We start from the raw sequence: 18585 nt of genomic DNA on the forward strand, positions 1-18585 counted from the left end.
TGTGGAGAGAATATTCAGCAAAATTTCCTAGCTCCATAACTGTCCAATTAAGAAACTTGAGATCCAGAATGCATGTTATATACCAATTAAGAAACTTTGTGGGAAGAAAGCCTTCCAAGTTGAAAATTGTATTTTTTTTTTTCCTGGGAAGAAAGCTTGCAAGTTATTCTAATTGTTGTAATTAACTTTTGTGGGAAGAAAGCATGACACAAGTGAAAATTGTAATTTATTTGTGTGGGAAGGAAAGATATGCAAGTTATAGGTACATTTTGAGTTGTTGTGATGATGCACCAGTTTTGAGTGGGCAGTTTGATTAGCAAGAATTGCATATTCATAGTGATGAAAGGGCTCTTCAGTTTTGAGAATTGTTAGGTAGTTAATTTCGGTTGATTTTTCCCACTTTGCCTATTCTACATGGCTTATGATCTTTTGTAATTTGCTGCAATATTGAACTGCAGGACGTGCATTTTCATGGACGTGAGTTGGTTATCACTAATTAGTCCTATAATTTTGGCTGCTTTGTGTATGTGAGAAAGTCACTCACAAGTTTTAATCTCTTGATTGAATAAGTTTGTTTTGAAGGTGATGACATTACCTGCTTATGCTCTTGTATCAATGTGATCTTACTAAAAATATACAGGACTTTCAAAGAGGATGATACTCACAATTTTATTAAACAAGTCCTTATGGCTGAACTATAGCAAAATCAATCATAATGACCAACCCGTTTGTAGCACCAGTGCAATGATATGTACCATGGCAGGAAAATGCAAGTAACTTTAGTTAGGGACACCATGCTAGCACTGCATGAAAAACTTAAAACAATAAAATTAATTTAATATCTAGGAGAATAGATCAGACTCAAAAAGCCCCACTTGGGAATAAAGCAATAATATACATACAAACTGTCTTTTGGAAGGTCCCAAATATGCAATATACGTGTACATTGAGAGTTCATTTGCCAGGTGATGGTAATAATATACAAATCAATTTTCTAAGCCACTACCAATTCACCAAGTAACAACAAACAACTATCACAAAATTCCAATACAGCCGGGGTAGCATGCGTGAACGCCTTAGGGGAGCTTCTCTCTCAAGATGGACCAACTCATTTTTTCGAACCTCCTCATTTCTACTGGATAGCACCATCTCTCTCTTCTCGATCTCATCTACTATTTTACGGAGCTGAATCTCCCTCCTTTCGACATCGATGAGTTTTAGAAATATGATGTGGGATTCTGGAACACCTTTTTGTATGAGTAGTTCAATTTCTTGGTTAGCAGAATTACTGTTAAAATTAGTTATGTCCAATCCTCAAAGAATAGAAACTTGAGCTCTAGCTTCAGCTCCAGCTCAAGCAAATAATTTCTAGTACAAAATAACAACTTTTACCTGCTTTCCATTATCTCCATCACGGTGAATTAAAATTTTTCCAATTTTAATTCCCTTACAGCAGGCACGCATTGCGCTTTCCATGCTTTCACCACTGCTAAATAACAAATAAAAAATTCTTTAACATCTTATTTTTCAAAAAGAAAAAATACTATTCAACAAGGTGAATTGCCCATGAGGCACATAATGTGCACAGCATTAGGAACCACATGCTGGAAGATGAGAGTCGGATCTACAATAGATATAAGTTCTTCCCTAGCAAAGACAGAATAATGGAATCAAAGCAATGTTTAAGACTTTTGAGCCCAAGAAAGTCACTGAAAAGTAATAGACCCGTGACTGGACACCTTAAACAATCAGTATGTGAATTTCCCAATCAGCACCAGTGTTCCTTGAATACCATAACTGATTAAGAGAGGGAGAAAAAAGTTCTCTTAAAAAACTATACATGGTTTTGATAACAATATAGCAGGGGCCATTGTAACAAGAAAGCCAGTGAAACTTAAGAGCTATAATAATATGAAGCATAAGGAGAACTCTATTGAAGCTCAAACTTCAGTACCATTCATCAAGCTGAGGTCAGACTGGCCCATGCTTGTTGGCGATTTTTGAAAAATTATTTCCATATCTTTCTAAAGGTTAATAATAGACCTAAAACCCGATGTTCCTTCAGTTGGACCTATGTTGACTCTCCAAGCTCTCAACAATTGAAAAGTAAAAGCTACGGGTAGAAAACACTTTCAAGGGAGTACCTGCCGGAAACTATCTGAGCAACGGCGATGAATCTTAAAGTCATAAATTGGAACTTGGTAAGATTGCCCAGATTTGAGCTTCTGAATGCAATCCAGAAGCTGCTCAGTGTCAAAAGCCTCTGCGAAACAATCAATATATTTTCTTTAAAAAAAACTTGTTTTCAAAATGATCCCTACAGAAAAACAACGCCAAACAACATAAATCCACATGAAAGATTTTGTAACCACAAAGTTTACCAGGATGATCAAAGTTATATTCATGCACGAGTTCAGATTCTTCAGATATCAAACCTCGGTAAAACAAATCCTACAACATTGCCATATCCAATAAACCTTTAAATTCAATAAGATAACGGTCTAGTGAAAATGGAAAGAACAGAAAGCCGTGCCACTAACCTGGTTGACAAGGACCACACGGTGATCATGGAGCTGTTGGATGATCATGTCACACACTGTGGTCTTACCCGAAGCTGTACCTCCCGAGACCCCTACCCAAAATTGCCAAAACAATAAATAATAATTTAGTGAAAATTAAAGGAAAAAGAATAAGAATGAAAAAAATAAACAAACGAATTGAGGGGTTGCATAAAATGGAGGGAGAAGGTTTCCTTTATATACGTACTGTATACTTGAGCTTTGCCTATTCTTGGGAATAAAGATTCTTATTAATTATAAAAAAAAAAAAAAAATGGAGGGAGAAGGTAATAAACCCTAGAGCAAAAAAAAGAACAATGCTACGGATAAATTCCTTTACAAACTCGAGCATTTATATTCGAATACTTCGTCCATCCCAAGATCTAAGGGAAAAGAAAAAAAAAATGAAGGCTGAAAGTTGGATTAATATTGAAAAAATAACTTTCCAACTGTAAGTATTAGTAAAACATAAGTTAAAAAAACTTCCGAAAATCTACGAAGAAGCGAGAATTAGTATAATAATGTAAAAGAAAAGTTATTTCAAAATGTGATTCAGTTAGTTACCGATGACGAAGGGCTGTTTGGGGAAGTTGGAATCGGCGGCTAGGGGTGATAAACTGGAAGCAGAGGCGGAGGACCTTTGAGCAAGAGAAGAAGATGAAGAGGCCGGTGAAGAGGACAAGAGGCCGTCGAGGCGGAGGCCGAAGAAGTGGGGACCGGAAGCCGCCTCCATAATGTAGTCGATTGAAGTCGTTTCCTCCGGCATGGTTGCTCTCAACTGAGTACAGGAGTCGCAGTTCCGTTCCTTTGCGGGACTCTTACAGCATTACTTGTACTTGTTTTTTTTATTTTTAGGCAAAATTTTCTATTGTTTACCATCCCTAGCCGGAGGAAAGTTAGGATTTTTCAGAATGAAGGGAAACGACGAAGTTAGGGTTTTTCGGGATGAAGGGGAAGGGGCTCTTCTCAAAAGATGAAGACGAAGGGAGGATGACAAAGGGATTGCTACCTTCGGTAGGAGACGTGGCTGAGGGAAGGAGGAATCAAAGGCTTCGTTCATGTGGGTGGTCTTAGACTTTCAATCTCGACACTAAGGGAGGCCGTAAGTGGCGGCTTTGAGTGGAGGGACGTGGCTTCGAGGGGACAAAGAAAGAGGCCTGGTGAGGAGCAGAGAGGGAGGGAAGTCGGGAGGAAGAAAAATCGCAGAGAGGGAAACAAGATTGGTCTGAAACATGAGGATGAGGAAACAATTCAAATTCAAATAAAAACGGTGCGTTTTGTCAATGTTGCCACATCGGCAGCCGCTTACGCGGCGCTTCCCCTAGACGATTGAACTAATTGTTTTCCATTAAAATAACCATAGTCATTGCAGGAATATAACAGGTAAATATTTACAAAATGTCAGACACAAAATTTTGGAGAAAATGTTGTGATATTGTATAAAAATTAAAGTAAAAGCTCATCCAAATTGCCTACTTAAAAAATGAGTGGATTGTAGTAGCCGAATTGTCTCATCACACCAAAATGGATTCTACTTTCAAGTGTATCAATCACAGAAGACACTCGAACATTTAAATATAGTTACTGATGTTGGAGTAGTAAATCAGTAAATTAATACAAATTTGTAGTATTTTCATTCATGAGTAGTAGTTGCTTCCAACATAGATAACAAATGAAACAAAAAGGTACACAGGAAGTAGTTACTTCAAATTCATGGATTATTAAAGGTTCCAGAGAAATTCCCACTGATTTCCAAACTTCAAAAGTTTTTTAGAACAAAAATTTGGTTCAAGGTTCCCGTGACTCAAATGAAAAGAGAAGCTTACACATTCAAACCCCTAAAAACAGTTGTCATTCTTAGACATGGTAACCAATGATTGTAAAACCCCTGCCCACAATCTCCCTGCACAAAACCATGCAAAGCATTCCAACCCAAATAAAGCTGCAATACCAGCATCTTCAACCTTCAGCTCTTACCTGTTCTTCCATAAATGCTTCACATAATCAACTTCCTTCCAGAATGCCTCGTAACAGCCAAAAATACTGTACAAAACATAATAAATAAGTCCTATAAAGTATCAGATGTATGTTTATAAATTTGAAGCAAACCACAATAATATTTTACTAATAGGTATAGAAAAAATGCATTTGTGATGTTAAGTTTTCTCTAGAAGAGGGGATAAGTTATTCATTTTTTTTTTTCTTTTGAGACAGCTTTTACCATATAGCTAGAAACATTGTAACCAAAATAAATATTAGTGAAGCAGGTATCAGACACATTGTCACTAACTGATTCTAGCAAGCACGACCCAAGGCAAAGTGAGAATGAGAAACATCATAATAAATGAAACAAAGACCTACAGGACCTGAAACACTCGGTAGGAAAACGAAAACCTACAGGAGATTCTCGCTTGGGTTCAGAGAGAGATGGACGCTTCGTTCATGTGGTTATTTCAATAGGTCTTTTCTCACACTCCCACTCTGATGGTGTACGTGATGATTCTCCTCGCGAATTTCTCAATTTATTCCCTGGGGCATAACAACGCTAGGACCATACGTACCAGAGGTTTGAATCTTTAGCAATTAATGGAGGTTTAATTTCATCAGACAAAGGTGAACTGGTGACTCACGGCAAAGGGAATAGATAGCTTGGTGAAAAAAAAGGGAAAGGAAATGGAGGGAAGAAACGGAGAGGAAGAAAGGGAACTTGGGAATCGAGAAGAAAGGGAGAGGAAGAGAAAGGGGATTTCTAGCTGTTGGGAGAGGAAGAAAGGGGGAGAAAGCAATGAGAATGCAGGCGAAAGATATGGTTTTGCCAATAAAATAATACTGAGAGAGATGAATAGCAAATCTTCAAATTTGAAGATGAAATGAGATACACTGTAGCTCATAGTTTCAGATTTTGAAATATGGTGAATCCAATGCAGTAATTTTAAAGCCAAATTCATCAAACTTTGAAGAATGCCAATGCTCTAATAGGCGATGAAGTTTAAAATGAACTTCCAACGGCATTTTCATTTGTGCCCCAGGAAACAAACATGCACACAAATTAGGGATGGAAATATATAACAAATCTGTAAGTCTATTACGAACATGATATAAAATATGTAAATTTGAGTTTGATATAAATGAGTTTAGGTCAAAATGGGTTGATATAATAAAACACGATTAATAAACGGGTCAACCCACAGTCAGCCTGTATAACATGAATAAAAAATATATTTACAAAATTCATAAATGTTTAGTTCTATATGCCATGTTTTATTAATGGGATGTAATATTAATATTAGTGTTTGACTACTTGATATATTAAACTCTTAAGTTTTCTTTTGTTAATAAGCACTTTTATTTTATGAAATATTAATTTTCTTATATATCATTGGTTTGAATATTGATTTATATAGTTGTTCTAGTGTTATATATGGAATTAGACTAATTGGGTTAAAAATAAATATACTGGTTAACTAAACCCATTTACATGAAACCAGTTAAGCAGATAAAACGGGTTAAATGGGTCGTGCTCAGGTTGGGTCGTGCTCAAGTTAACCTAAGAGAAGTGAATTATTAAATGTTATTTACAAAGGTAGTGTTAGGATTTTAGAATTTGACTCGTTTAATTCAATGGGTCGTATTCGGATTGATTCATAAAATCTAATACCTATGACTTGACACTATACGTATACTACCTCCAAACATGGATTGCCACTTTTAACTGGTCTCAAATGCAAAGGCCCCTTTTATATGCTTGAAAAAAAAAATCTTATAAATTTATTACACGTATTTTTATTAATAAAAAAAACCAAAAAATCCCGGTTCATTTTATACTTTGTTCCCATAATAAGGACCCTGCAACTCAAAATATAAAAAAGCTAAAGTTGTATTGAACACACCTATTATTCTCACTATTCCATCCATAAGAGTATAGTTATCATATGTCATTAGCGAAACTTATGCCATTAATGATGATTATGCATTGCTTTTACAATATGAAAAATCATAAGTGGTAATATTACTGATCTTTTATTAAAGAATAATACAACTATGCCGCCCCATTTTGCTCCCTCATTTTGACCTCTCATATATTTAATTTAATTTTTTTGACATTTTTTTTCTTTTACTTACTGATTAAAGAAGTGACTATTAGTATATTTGTATTTTGTTTTATATTTTTTTAAAATATTAAAAAATATGAATAAGAAAAATAAAAATAATTTAAAAAGGAAATTTTGTCCAAGGGCACGGCCAGCAGTCACTGCTAGGTGGCACACTAGCAGTACTCTTTATTTAAATAAGAAATTGTCTAAAAGAATATTATCATATCGGTTCATTTTGCAATACACACAAATTTATCATTTTATTGAAATTATGCTAACACAATCACAACTTGTACTACATGTTGTCCCTTCTATATTTAATATACTACATACATATATAATTACTTATATTTAAATAACATATTTTTATTAATGCAGAAGTATTAATGGAAGAAAGTGATCTTTATAGGCTTTTTAACATCAGGGGGATGATGAGTAGAAGACTAATGGATAGCATTTTTCTTAATTGAATAGCTATCCAAAACCGTTTTTAAAAATAGAATTATATTTCCCACCCAAAAAACTCAGAAAATACAATGAGAATCAAACTAAAGAACTTTGCTGCCATTCTACTCTTCATTGGATTTAGAGAAAGCTTTCTTCCTCTGCCCAAGCATATAGCTATACATGTGAGGACTGCCTTGCTTGCACCATTACCATGCAATTTTATCAAATGCTTGTAAACGCCTCATTTTCGTCTGCAAACTCATTTTCAACAAGTAATTTCATAAAACCACAAGTCATTTGTTGAAATGAAATGCTTTTTAAAGAGTGAGACTAACAAAATGTTAATGAACCAACTAACTTTTTTTTATTTTTTTATTTTTTTTAATGTCGAGGAACCTCTCCAAGGCAGCCCTTCGAGTCCACTCCTATAGAATAAACCCCAGTTCTGTGCACAACACCCTCGAAAGTTTCTTTACATGAAACTGGTTAAATTGTTGACTTTTCACCAGAGGGTATGACCCTAAATGATTGTTTACATCCATGAGATGTTGAACCTTAAATTTTGAATAAAGTGATACCCCAAGACCAAAGCCCCATACATTTCTAGGTATTGTGAGCAAAGAGAGAAGACGAGGCGTATTAAACACTCCCCAACTTTGGCTACTACATGCCCACACATAGAACCACTTTTTTTCTTGTGAAATTACGTATGATAGAGATGTTGAATTCAACAAATTGACGTACGTATCTACAAAAGGTGCATTGCATATGTACAATAAATCCGAGCAATGCTCTCATCAAACTATAAAGAAACCCAAACACCCAAATTCAGAAATACACATAGAAGGCACTAGCTAGTCTCAGACATTTTTTCATATGCTTGGTGTTCAAGCAATCTGTACCGCATTACCACTACTCCCATACAAATAAAAGCAAACGCAACGGGACGTGAAAATGCAGTTGACGTAAATAGTAGGTAAAATTGAAAAATCAAGTGCAACACTTGCCTCCATGATGGACCAGCTAATTGGAGGTCACAAGTATGTGGCCCTGTGTCTGCAATCATGAGCTTCATTCCGTTAAACAAAGATTTTTGAAATAAAATTAACAATAATTACAACAAACCGACATTTTGGTATTACATAAAAATAGCATTAGTTGAAACTTGAGGGAAACTCCACCAATTGAAACAAAAAGATTTTTACTTGGATGAAGAACGTTACAAAAGAAAGCAACAGACGTAAGACAAATCCAAAATTTGATCAATACTCTAGCTACAAAGTGGTTACACAAAAATAATTCTATAAACTGACATGACTTGATGTGATTCGTCAGATTGTAAAATTATTATTATAATAAAATAAATTTAACGGATAAGATGAATTCACGTCAATTTGTAAGATTATTTTTATGTAATTTATTTATAAATGTAGTAGTGATTTTTCATGATATGATTTCCCATAAAATAAAATAAAAATTGAAGAAAATTACCTGAACTCCAAAGTCAACTCTAATGATGGTTCAGGACTCACATATATGAAGAGGATGATGGGATGAAAAGGCAATCGATTAAAAACTCATTTTGTATGGGAGTTGGGAAAGGGAACTCTACATGCGCAATCCCACATCGATAAGAAACCTCCACATTTAATGCTTTGTAAGCTCACAAGAGAGATAAGCTGTGACCGGGCTCAACAACGCGTGCCTGTAACCAGAGTTAAGGCAATAAGGTGTTGGAACCCTATGCCAGCCCTGTTGGTTAGGTTCTTGAGCTATCATCTGGCCTGTTCTGTGGCTCCGTTTGGTTACGCAGTTCTTCTCACTTAGGCCTCGTTTGTTTGGATGTTAAGAATATGGTCGGATGTAACTCCCACCCTAACCAACATCCCTTGGACTGACCCTAGCTGGACACCCACACTTTTAAATGAATTTGGATAGTGAAAATTTTATCTCATAATTATAATTTTTTTAAATTTTCACATAAAATATAATAAACAATTCAACTTTTTTAAATTTTAAAATAATAATATTATTAAAAATTAATATTTTAACAATATTTTATTTAACGTTTAACTTTCATCTCAACTCATTTCATCTCAATTCACTATCCAAACAACACCTAAGCATTTTGTGTTGGCCATCATTTCACTCATAATTATAATTTTTTTAAATTTTCACATAAAATATAATAAACAATTCAACTTTTTTAAATTTTAAAATAATAATATTATTAAAAATTAATATTTTAATAATATTTTATTTAACTTTTAACTTTCATCTCAACTCATTTCATCTCAATTCACTATCCAAACAGCACCTAAGCATTTTGCGTTGGCCATCATTTCACTATTATTGCAACACAGAAAATGCTTAGAAAAATTTTCTTTTTTATTGATAATAAAGAATTATAAAAATGACCAATTTTTAGAAGGTTCATTAGCAATTAAGAATTATAGAAATGAACAATTTTAAGATGGCTCATCTTTTTCTTCAATGATAGATATCATGCCAAATATAAAATGCTTAGAAAACAAATGTATTTATATAAACATTCTTTTTTTATTGATAATAAAGAATGATAAATGGGATATTCAAGAAATACATTTAACAAGAATTAAATTTGCGGCTAACAAACAGTTTTAAGATAGCTCATCTTCCTCTTTAGTGATAGATATCATGCCATTCTCTAACTTATCTAAGCTGTGAAGATGATTATAAACAATCAAATTTATATCTTCTCATCATGTTAAGCTTTTGAGATAAATAGTAATTTTACGCAAGCATCGTCTATGAATATAAAACTTACACTTTGGCACATTCAAAAGTCAAGTCTGCGTTGGTCGAAGTTTCGCCCCACGCACTACATCTGGTGACATCCTTTTGTACCAATGTGAGGAATGGTTGTGCATTTCAGATGTACAAGTCCTCCCATAAATGATCAAGGGGAATTCTCCAAAAATGCATTTAGGATGAGCTAAAAAATAGAAATCGGCACAATATTAGAACCAATGCTTTGGATTTTGTTATTCTATACATATATCATATTTTCCAGAGTCATGTTCAACAATATAACAAAGACATAAAGGTTGTTCATATTGTCGATACTTCACAATATGGGGAGGTGTAGCACGTACTTGGAAAAAATTAAGAAAACTATCCCATACTGTGAAGTATGAGCAAGAATAAACGCCATACCTTCTGTCCATCTTTATAATATAAATTTGATAAGTGCTATAAACTGAGACATATATTGTAGTTTGTTGCATTTTTTTTGTTGATTAAGCTTTTTCCCTTTCTATCCATCTTATTTGTCAGATTGTAATGAACAGTAAACTGTAAACGCCTCAGTTTTGTCAGCAAACTCATTTTCAAAAAATAATTTCATGAAACCACAAGTTATTTGTTGGAATGAAATGAAATGCTTTTCAAAGCATGGGGCTAACAACTTGTTAATGAACAAACTATAATTTAAAGTTTTTAATGTAAAATGAGTATGTTGGCATATGCGTATGACAAACCAGATTCAATTGAGTTGTAATTCTCTTTAATGAAACTCACATGATGAAAGGTTGAAGAAAATTGATGAAAAGATGCATCCGCTCAACACTCGCTCGACTGGTCATTTGAGTGAAACTCAGATAGAGAATTTGCTCGAATTTTTGCTCGAGTCATGATCAGGTAAAGAGTTTACTCGACATGTGCTAGACTCGTCGCTCGAGCGACGCTCAATCGAAACCTTCACTTAACAGCTCGCATGACACTTGCTCGAGCGAATGACCAAAGATTCAACTTTGACTAGGTTAAAGAACCGTCTTCAAAACTTGCTATAAATAGAACTGAAGCTGCATGACTCCAGTTATGGAGAGAGCACCCTAAGCTGAGAGTTCTCGAGAGAGAGTTTTTTAAAACTCCATTTCACATCCAAGGTCAATTTTCTCTTGAAAACTAGATTAGAAAAGTACTTTAAATATTTGGTATGTAAAATTGTAAACCTTTAAGTAAACCTGTTTGCAAATGTCATATTTTAAATAAGAGTATATTCCTAAAAGATGAGGAAATAAGTAAAATGCTTAAAGTTTCTTATGCTCAAATTGTGGGCATACTCATGTATATAATGACAAGTACGAGACCATACATTTGTTATGCAGTAGGATTGATAAATAAATATCAATTCAATCCAAGTAAAAAAAAATTGACAAGCAAAAAAAATGTATATTAAGGTATTTACAAGGCATAAAAAATATGAAATTGTGCTTTGAGATCAGTGATATGGAATTAATCGACTATAGTGATGCTGATTTTGGAAGTGATGTAGATAATAGAAAATCTACAAGTGGATATATATTTCTATATGGTGGAATAACATTTTCTTGGTTGAGTAAGAAACATGTCGTGTTGCTAAGTCTACTATAGAAGCAGAATATATTGCTTGTAGTACTGCAATAAGTAATGCGGTGTGAATGAAACGCTTTATTGAAAACTTAAATTTGGGTATATCCATAGAACCAATCAATGCATTTTGTGCTAATCAGTATGCCATCCCATTGAAAAAAAGTTAAACACAAAGTTCCAAAGGAAAACACATTGATGCGCATTATCACTATATTTTGGATATAGTGGAAATATGTGAGGTCAAAGTTAATTTTATTTTCTCGATCGAGATAGTAGCAGATCCAATGATTAAGGGATTGTGTCTGGAGAAATTTATAAAACATGTTACTAGAATGAGGTTGAGAGATACCTAGGTAAAGTAACCTCATGGTCAACATGCATAACTCAGGAAATCCTGGGAATGCCTAGATAAATAGAGTTACGGTAATTTACCCAAATAAAATATTTGGTCATTTGTAAAGTTAATGATAATTTAATTAAAAAAAATCTCATGAATGACTTTAATGTGAGTACTTAATAAAATCTTAGTACAGGTTGATTAACCAAATCAATGGTTGATCATTTGTAAAGTCGCTGATAAGGTGATTACGAAAAATTTCAGAAATAGTCTTTAGAGAAAGTACTTAACGAAAACTCAGCACAAGTCAATACATGTATTATGTATTCGACTGAAGCCATCAATTGTGACAGGAATATTGATCCAATCATGAAGAATTGATGTCGTTTTCTAAAGTTTTAGTGAAATGAAGTCACTTCTAATATGTGATCAGTGGGAGCACATATGGTAAATGGTGCTGTAAGATAAGATAATTATAAAATCATGTGCACATAAAGACTTGTCATACTCTGACGCCAATCTGCAGGAGTTTGCATATGAGAGTTGAGTAGTAGAAAACTTAATATTGGTACTGAGGTTAAATACTCAATTGGATTCATCATCCTTTTTGTGTGATCAAGTATGAAATGTAATTTTAAGGAGTGTGGTCACACCAAAAGGTGTACCCCTTAGAATACACTCTCTCCACAATGATGGTTCTCATGGGAGTAATGGTTGAGGAAGTGTCAAAAGGCACAACCAATGAATGTGCCCCTTGCCAATCACTGCCTCATGGTTTATAAATAAAGATTATTTGTGCACAAATAAAACTCTTGAAAAATAATCTATTTATCACCAATTTGTGGAAGAAATGCTTTCATGAGAGTGTCACCATTTTGCCGAAACTATATCCATTTTCGTTCTATATAATTCTACAAATATTACCTGGCAATGTAGCACATTTGAAATCCAAAGTAAATTCACAATCAGCATAATGAAAGGTTATAGCTTTGAAATAATCATAATCGTTACAGTTTTGAAATGATGGGCTGGGCAAAATAGGCTGGTGTTCATGACCATCATGGGTAATCATGTCTGAGATCAAATGACATTTGACATCAAGGGTGTACCCACATTTGTCACAGTTGTAGTTGAAACCATTACATAATAGTTGGCAAGCATTGCACCGAAAGCACTTGTTAGCACGTAGTGCTTCTAAAAGGAGACTAAGTGGGTTTGACAAAAGTATTTATTTTTTCTAGGCAATTGGGCAAAAGAATTGTGAAGAAAAAAATTGCATTGAGAACATCTATAAAATGGACGATATATTGCCCACTTACACCCATCACATTTTCTCGTTAATCTCAAGGTCATTCATAAGCTTTAAGTCATGTTCATGGCTGAAATGTTTGATTTCAATAGCTACTTCAATGTTGTCCTCTCTCATCTTAGTCTATTTGAAAACATAAGCTAATGAGTCGGTGGATTCATTAAGTTCAAGATCTTCAAATTTTATCATATTTGTTAGCTCAATTGGGTCTTCATTTCTAAATTCTCCCTAGGGTTTGTATTCCATTTGGAAAAAGTTTGAAGCAGAATGAAGTTGTGAACTACATTCTAGATGAACCAAAAATGAATATTCAACACAAAAGTAAGACATTCCCTTGCCTTCTTTCCCACAAGCATTGCAAGTGAACAAGAATGATTTATACAGAAGAGTCAATAGGTGGTCATGAATTTTAGTATCTATGGTGAGTGGTAAAATAACAAATTTTAGTTTTAGGCAAAAGTTGCAGGGAGAGCAATGGTAAGTGAACCACATTTGTTTAAATTGTAGCCATCACATCTAGGTTGGATCCTAGATGATCTATGGAGAATAAGAGGATGATTTGGATGCATTTTGAACCATTTTGACTCTTTACCCCAAAAAAAAAAAAAAAAAAAGACCAATTGTTTATGGTTCTTTCTCACTCTCTTTGATCTGCATCAAAAGTTGGTAGTCATCTTTAAACTATAAAAGGACAATACAATATGCTATATTTAGCAAACCAAGTTGGACAAGAAAAATGAGGAAAAACAAACAAAAGCAAATACATCATATTTCAAATAAAAAGTAATAGCTATATAGGACCTAGAATCTTATTGATTTCAACTTAAAAAAAAACAAAAGAAATGTTTTCAGCATACAAAGCAGCCTGCTATATGAAGACAAGCAAATGATATCAAGCACAGAACAACAATATTTAAATTTTGGCTTCGGAGGCTCTAAGTTTAGCCTTAGTTTAAGGTTCTTAAAAATGTAACATCGGTTATACGCTATACGAAGGAAAAGATCAAGGACTTGAGGGAAGTTGACTTTTATTGTCATTGGCATCATCAACCATGCCACTCAATATCGTTCCTTTATATGTAGATGATAATGTATATCTTTTTTATACATACCGTCATTTTAGATTGAATAGAAAAATACTTTATCTACAAATGGATTATATAAAAAAATACAAACGTAATTTTATATAGTACGTTAGATTGTAAAATTATTTTTATTATAAAGAAGATCTAATAGATCAAATGAAATTAAATCAATTTGTACATCTCTTTCAATATACTACATACATATAATACTTTGGTTTAAATACAGTGTGATTGTGATCCCAGATTCAAATACTGTGATCGTTTCAGCCACTGGAGTTCTAGCGAAGGATGTAAAAAAAAATCGGTAGACCAGACCGGACCGGACCGAACCGAACTGGTGGGTTTCATCCAGTATCGAGTTTGGTTCGGTCCGGTATCAATTTTATTTTTCTTAAAACCGGTCAAAATTGGTCTAGTTCCAATTTTTCTTTTTCTAAAACCGGATCGGACCGGTTTATATATATATATTATAATTTTTTTATATTGTATATAATTTTTATATATAATATATAATATATATAAAATAGTTTGGTATTATATGATAAATTAATAATTAATATAATATTAAAATTTAAAATCTTATATCACTATAGTCTATTGTATTAATAGTTATACTAATACTATATAGTGAGTATTAATAGTTATACTACTATTATATCACTATATATTATAATATACTATAATATATCATTATAGTCTATAATATAATATATATTATAATAAACTACAATATATTATCACTATAATATTATATATATTACATAATATATAATATAGTATATTAAAACTAGAAAATCGGACCGAATCGGACAAGAACTGATAAAACCGGAAGTATTGGTTTAGGGGGTAATCGATGCGGAATCGGTTTTTGAAAATGCAAAACCGGTGCATACCGGTTCGGTCCCAAATCTTGTCCAAAACTAGACTAAACCGAACCGATTACACCCCTAATTCTAGCAGAGAAGTCAATATTTGAAGATCGTCAGAGGTTCTAGCTCTGTCGTAGTGACAAATGTCGTTTGTCTAGTCGAGTAAGAGTGTCAATTGATAAATATTTTATAATTGAAACTTGCTTATAAAATACTTTCAAATAGTGGATTGACGTTTCTAGGTAGGCTGCCTTGTAGGGTTTTACCTTTAAAAAGTTGTTTAAAAGATTTCCCTTCGTTACCAAATTCTGTTATGCAATTGATTTATTTCCTGTTAATGATGTTCTTGTTGAATAATTGCATGAATATTGTTTAACTAGTTAATTGATAGAATCGGTAGTCCTTTGAAAGTTTTACTATACATGGGTATTTGGGTAATTTCAATTAGCATCAGAGCGGTTCAAGCATTCGAGTGTGATCTGTATCCCTGTAGATTATGTCTTCATCATTATCAGCCCCTCCACATTTCAATGGAGAAAACTACGCTTATTGGAAAGTTTGAATGAGAGCATTTCTCAAATACCTAAATGAAAGTGTGCATTCAATGGAAAAATGTGGATTAAGCCTGAAACAAAACTGGATACTTCATCTAGAAATGTGATCAATAACTGCAATTAGAATAACAAAGGATGTAATGCCATTTTAATGGTTGTCTCTCCTGAAGAATTTTCAAGAATTTCCATGTGCGAGATTGCCAAAGAAGTTTGAGATATTTTGGAGGTTACACATGGAGGCACAAAGATTGCCAAAAATTTAAAACTACAAATGCTAACCTTGAAATTTGAAAAGATCAAAAAGCTGGAAGATGAGACCTTTAATAATTTTTATGCTAAACTTAATGATATTGTGAATTTCCGGTTTAATATTGGTGAAAAGGTACAAGATTCAAGGGTCGTGAGAAAGATCTTAAGATCCTTACTTGAAAGATTTTGTCCTAAAATCATAGCAATCGAGGAAAGTAATGACTTGGATGCAATCAAAGTTAAAAAACTGGTCGGTTTCTTGCAAACTTACGAGTCCTCACTTCACAAACAAAGAAGGGAAAGTCCATTACGTCGAAAACTGTGAAAGAAGATCAAGATGACTATTCTGATGAAGAAAATCTGAATAATAAGGACCTAGCCCTCATTGCTAGGAAGTTCATAAAGTTTTTGTTTCCTAAGAAAGAAAATGGAAAACAAAAGCAAGTTATGGACTTTTCAATAAAGAAATGTGAAATTGAAAATAAGAACAAAGAAAAATAAATAAGAGGGACAAAGTTAAGTGTCATGAGTGCTTAGGCTATGGTCACATTAGAGTGGAGTGCCCAAACTTTAAGAAAAATCAGAAAAAAGCATTGAATGTCATACTTATGATAGTTCATAATATGAAAATTCTTTTTCATTGTAGTGATAGTTTACACTTAGTGATTGTTTATGGCATTCACCACTATTGTTGAAGAATTCGTGAAGGTTGTATTAGCTAAATCTGAAAGTGGAACTGACAATGATGACTCAGAGGTAGTTGTTGTAGATGTTGATCATGTGTGAAGCATACAAGATGCCTATAAAGATTTGTGTGAAGAAGTTGTTAAGTTTAAAAAGCTTAACAAGAAGCTGTACAACAAACTCACAACAGTGGAACATGAAAAGAATAATCTTTCAGAAGCATTCAAAATTTCTAAAATTGAGATTTCAAGGCTAAAGATTCAAAAGGATGTCCTAGACAATGAGTTGAAGAGCTCTCAAGAAAAACAACAAAAATTTGCAACTCAAAAACTAGAACAGATGCTAGGCAGTCAAAAGGCCAGTAGTGACCGTATAGGGTTGGGGTATACAACTTCCCAAGACATAGATCACTCTAGTACTATTCAATATTTTATCATTACTTTTTACCTACTTTTCACTACTATTTAATATTTTATCATTATTTTTTACTACTATTCACAGATCATTTAATATCAACTCATTATCCAAACGTAAACTAAAGTCTCATCATCCGCTGCCACCAGCTTTAAGAGTATTATTTTTGTCAAAGGAAGTCAAGTTGTGGATGCTCTGAAACTTCTTCAAATTCAAATCATCCTGACCAACCCAATGTAAAATCAACTTCAAAGAAGCTGAACGTAGGTAAATTTATGCATATTTGTCATCATTGTCGTATTTCTAATCATATAAGATCTTACTGCTTTAATCTGAGAAAGATATAGAAACATGAAGGTGAAAATAAATAAAAAAAGAAGGTAAAAATCCTTGGAAACCAAGTCCAAGAGTTAAGCCAACAAATAAACACCATAAGTTTGAAGCTATGTGAATTATCTGAATTTTATCTTAGCAACAAGGATAAGATCACAAGGAGTGATGATGTAGAGCTCACCTCAAATACAATTTTAATATTGTCCCACTCGAGAAGGACTTCCAGTGCCTCACGTTATTTACCCCCGCATTTATCTCTCCCGTTATTTCCTCTTACTGTCTCACGTCTCTAGAGCTCACGCCGAATACATTTCCTCACTTCTCTCGTGTCCTAGTGCTTTCCGTGCCCACAAAATCGTGTCTTTCATTTTCTTCCCATTTCTCCTTCACGGTAAGTGCCATATCATCTTCCCTCTTCTATTTCTAGGGTTTCGATTTTTCACCTATTTGGAATTGTTTGATCTCTTGTGTGATTTTGGAGTTTTCAGTTTAGATTTTTGGTTGTTGGGATTGTGAATCGTCAAACATTGTGGTTGAGTTATGCATTTCTTCTAAACCTCATATATTTAGGAGTGAGAGTGAGAGTTGAGGAAGAGTGAGTGTTGACAAATTTGTGACAAAAAGGGGGAGTTGGAGGAGCTGCGCTAATGAGGGGGAGTTGAATGAATTTTTTAAAAAGAATTTTAAGATTAGGGGGAGAACTAAAATTTCATTTTGCTTGGGTTTGTAACAAGTACAATCTTAACTTTCTGATCTGCTGTTGGTTAGATTTGGTACTTTTGTTGGACATGATTGTAATGTTAAATGACTATGATGTTTGTTTAAAACTCCAATCACTATTTTTATGTTGCTACATTTGTATTCGGAATTATATTTTTCTTGTGACGTTTTCTAAGTTTTTGATAGGTTCAAGTTACATTCAACAAGTACTTAGTTTTGTCATCAATTAGTCAACGGGGGAGATTGAAAATGTGAATTTTAAGAGTTTGGTTAGCATTAGGTGACTAAGATGATAAACATCATCTTGAGTTAAAATTATGTGAGTTGTTGAATATAAAATATTTTGAGTTTGTTTAGAGTTTGTAATTAAATGTTTTAGATATGTCAAAACATGTAATTCCGAGTCTCAAGATTCTTATCTTATCTATTGAAGAGTTTGAATTTGAAACTGCTGCAAGGCTATGAAGATAATTTCCAGTTGTTAGTTAACTGTTAGCAAAACAGTTATGACAGATTCAATCCGTCAACAGAATTTAACTG

General features: G+C 33.5%; 1 protein-coding gene across 1 annotated transcript; it reads right to left on the reverse strand.

Annotated features, from left to right (window-relative positions):
- Positions 1-1740: 1740 nt before the first annotated feature.
- LOC108982808 (uridine kinase-like protein 1, chloroplastic) lies at positions 1741-3393 on the reverse strand. Its single transcript, XM_035692834.1, has 5 exons — positions 3123-3393; positions 2541-2632; positions 2382-2451; positions 2145-2263; positions 1741-1797 (listed from the first exon to the last, which is right to left on the reverse strand). The coding sequence occupies exons 1-5, from the start codon at positions 3322-3324 to the stop codon at positions 1741-1743; spliced, it is 540 nt and encodes a 179-aa protein (XP_035548727.1). The 5' UTR covers positions 3325-3393.
- Positions 3394-18585: the final 15192 nt, after the last annotated feature.

The sequence above is a fragment of the Juglans regia genome, chromosome 8 (assembly GCF_001411555.2).
Source record: "Juglans regia cultivar Chandler chromosome 8, Walnut 2.0, whole genome shotgun sequence".
Taxonomy (NCBI): Eukaryota; Viridiplantae; Streptophyta; class Magnoliopsida; order Fagales; family Juglandaceae; genus Juglans; species Juglans regia.

Bases quoted from the DNA above. Each gene is read 5' to 3' on its own strand.
- LOC108982808 (XM_035692834.1), bottom strand. From the start codon at position 3,324: ATGCCGGAGGAAACGACTTCAATCGACTACATTATGGAGGCGGCTTCC. The intron at 2,633-3,122 runs GTAACTAACTGA...AATTTTGGGTAG, and splicing joins CAAACAGCCCTTCGTCATCG to GGGTCTCGGGAGGTACAGCT. The intron at 2,452-2,540 runs GTTAGTGGCACG...GCAATGTTGTAG, and splicing joins GTGTGGTCCTTGTCAACCAG to GATTTGTTTTACCGAGGTTT.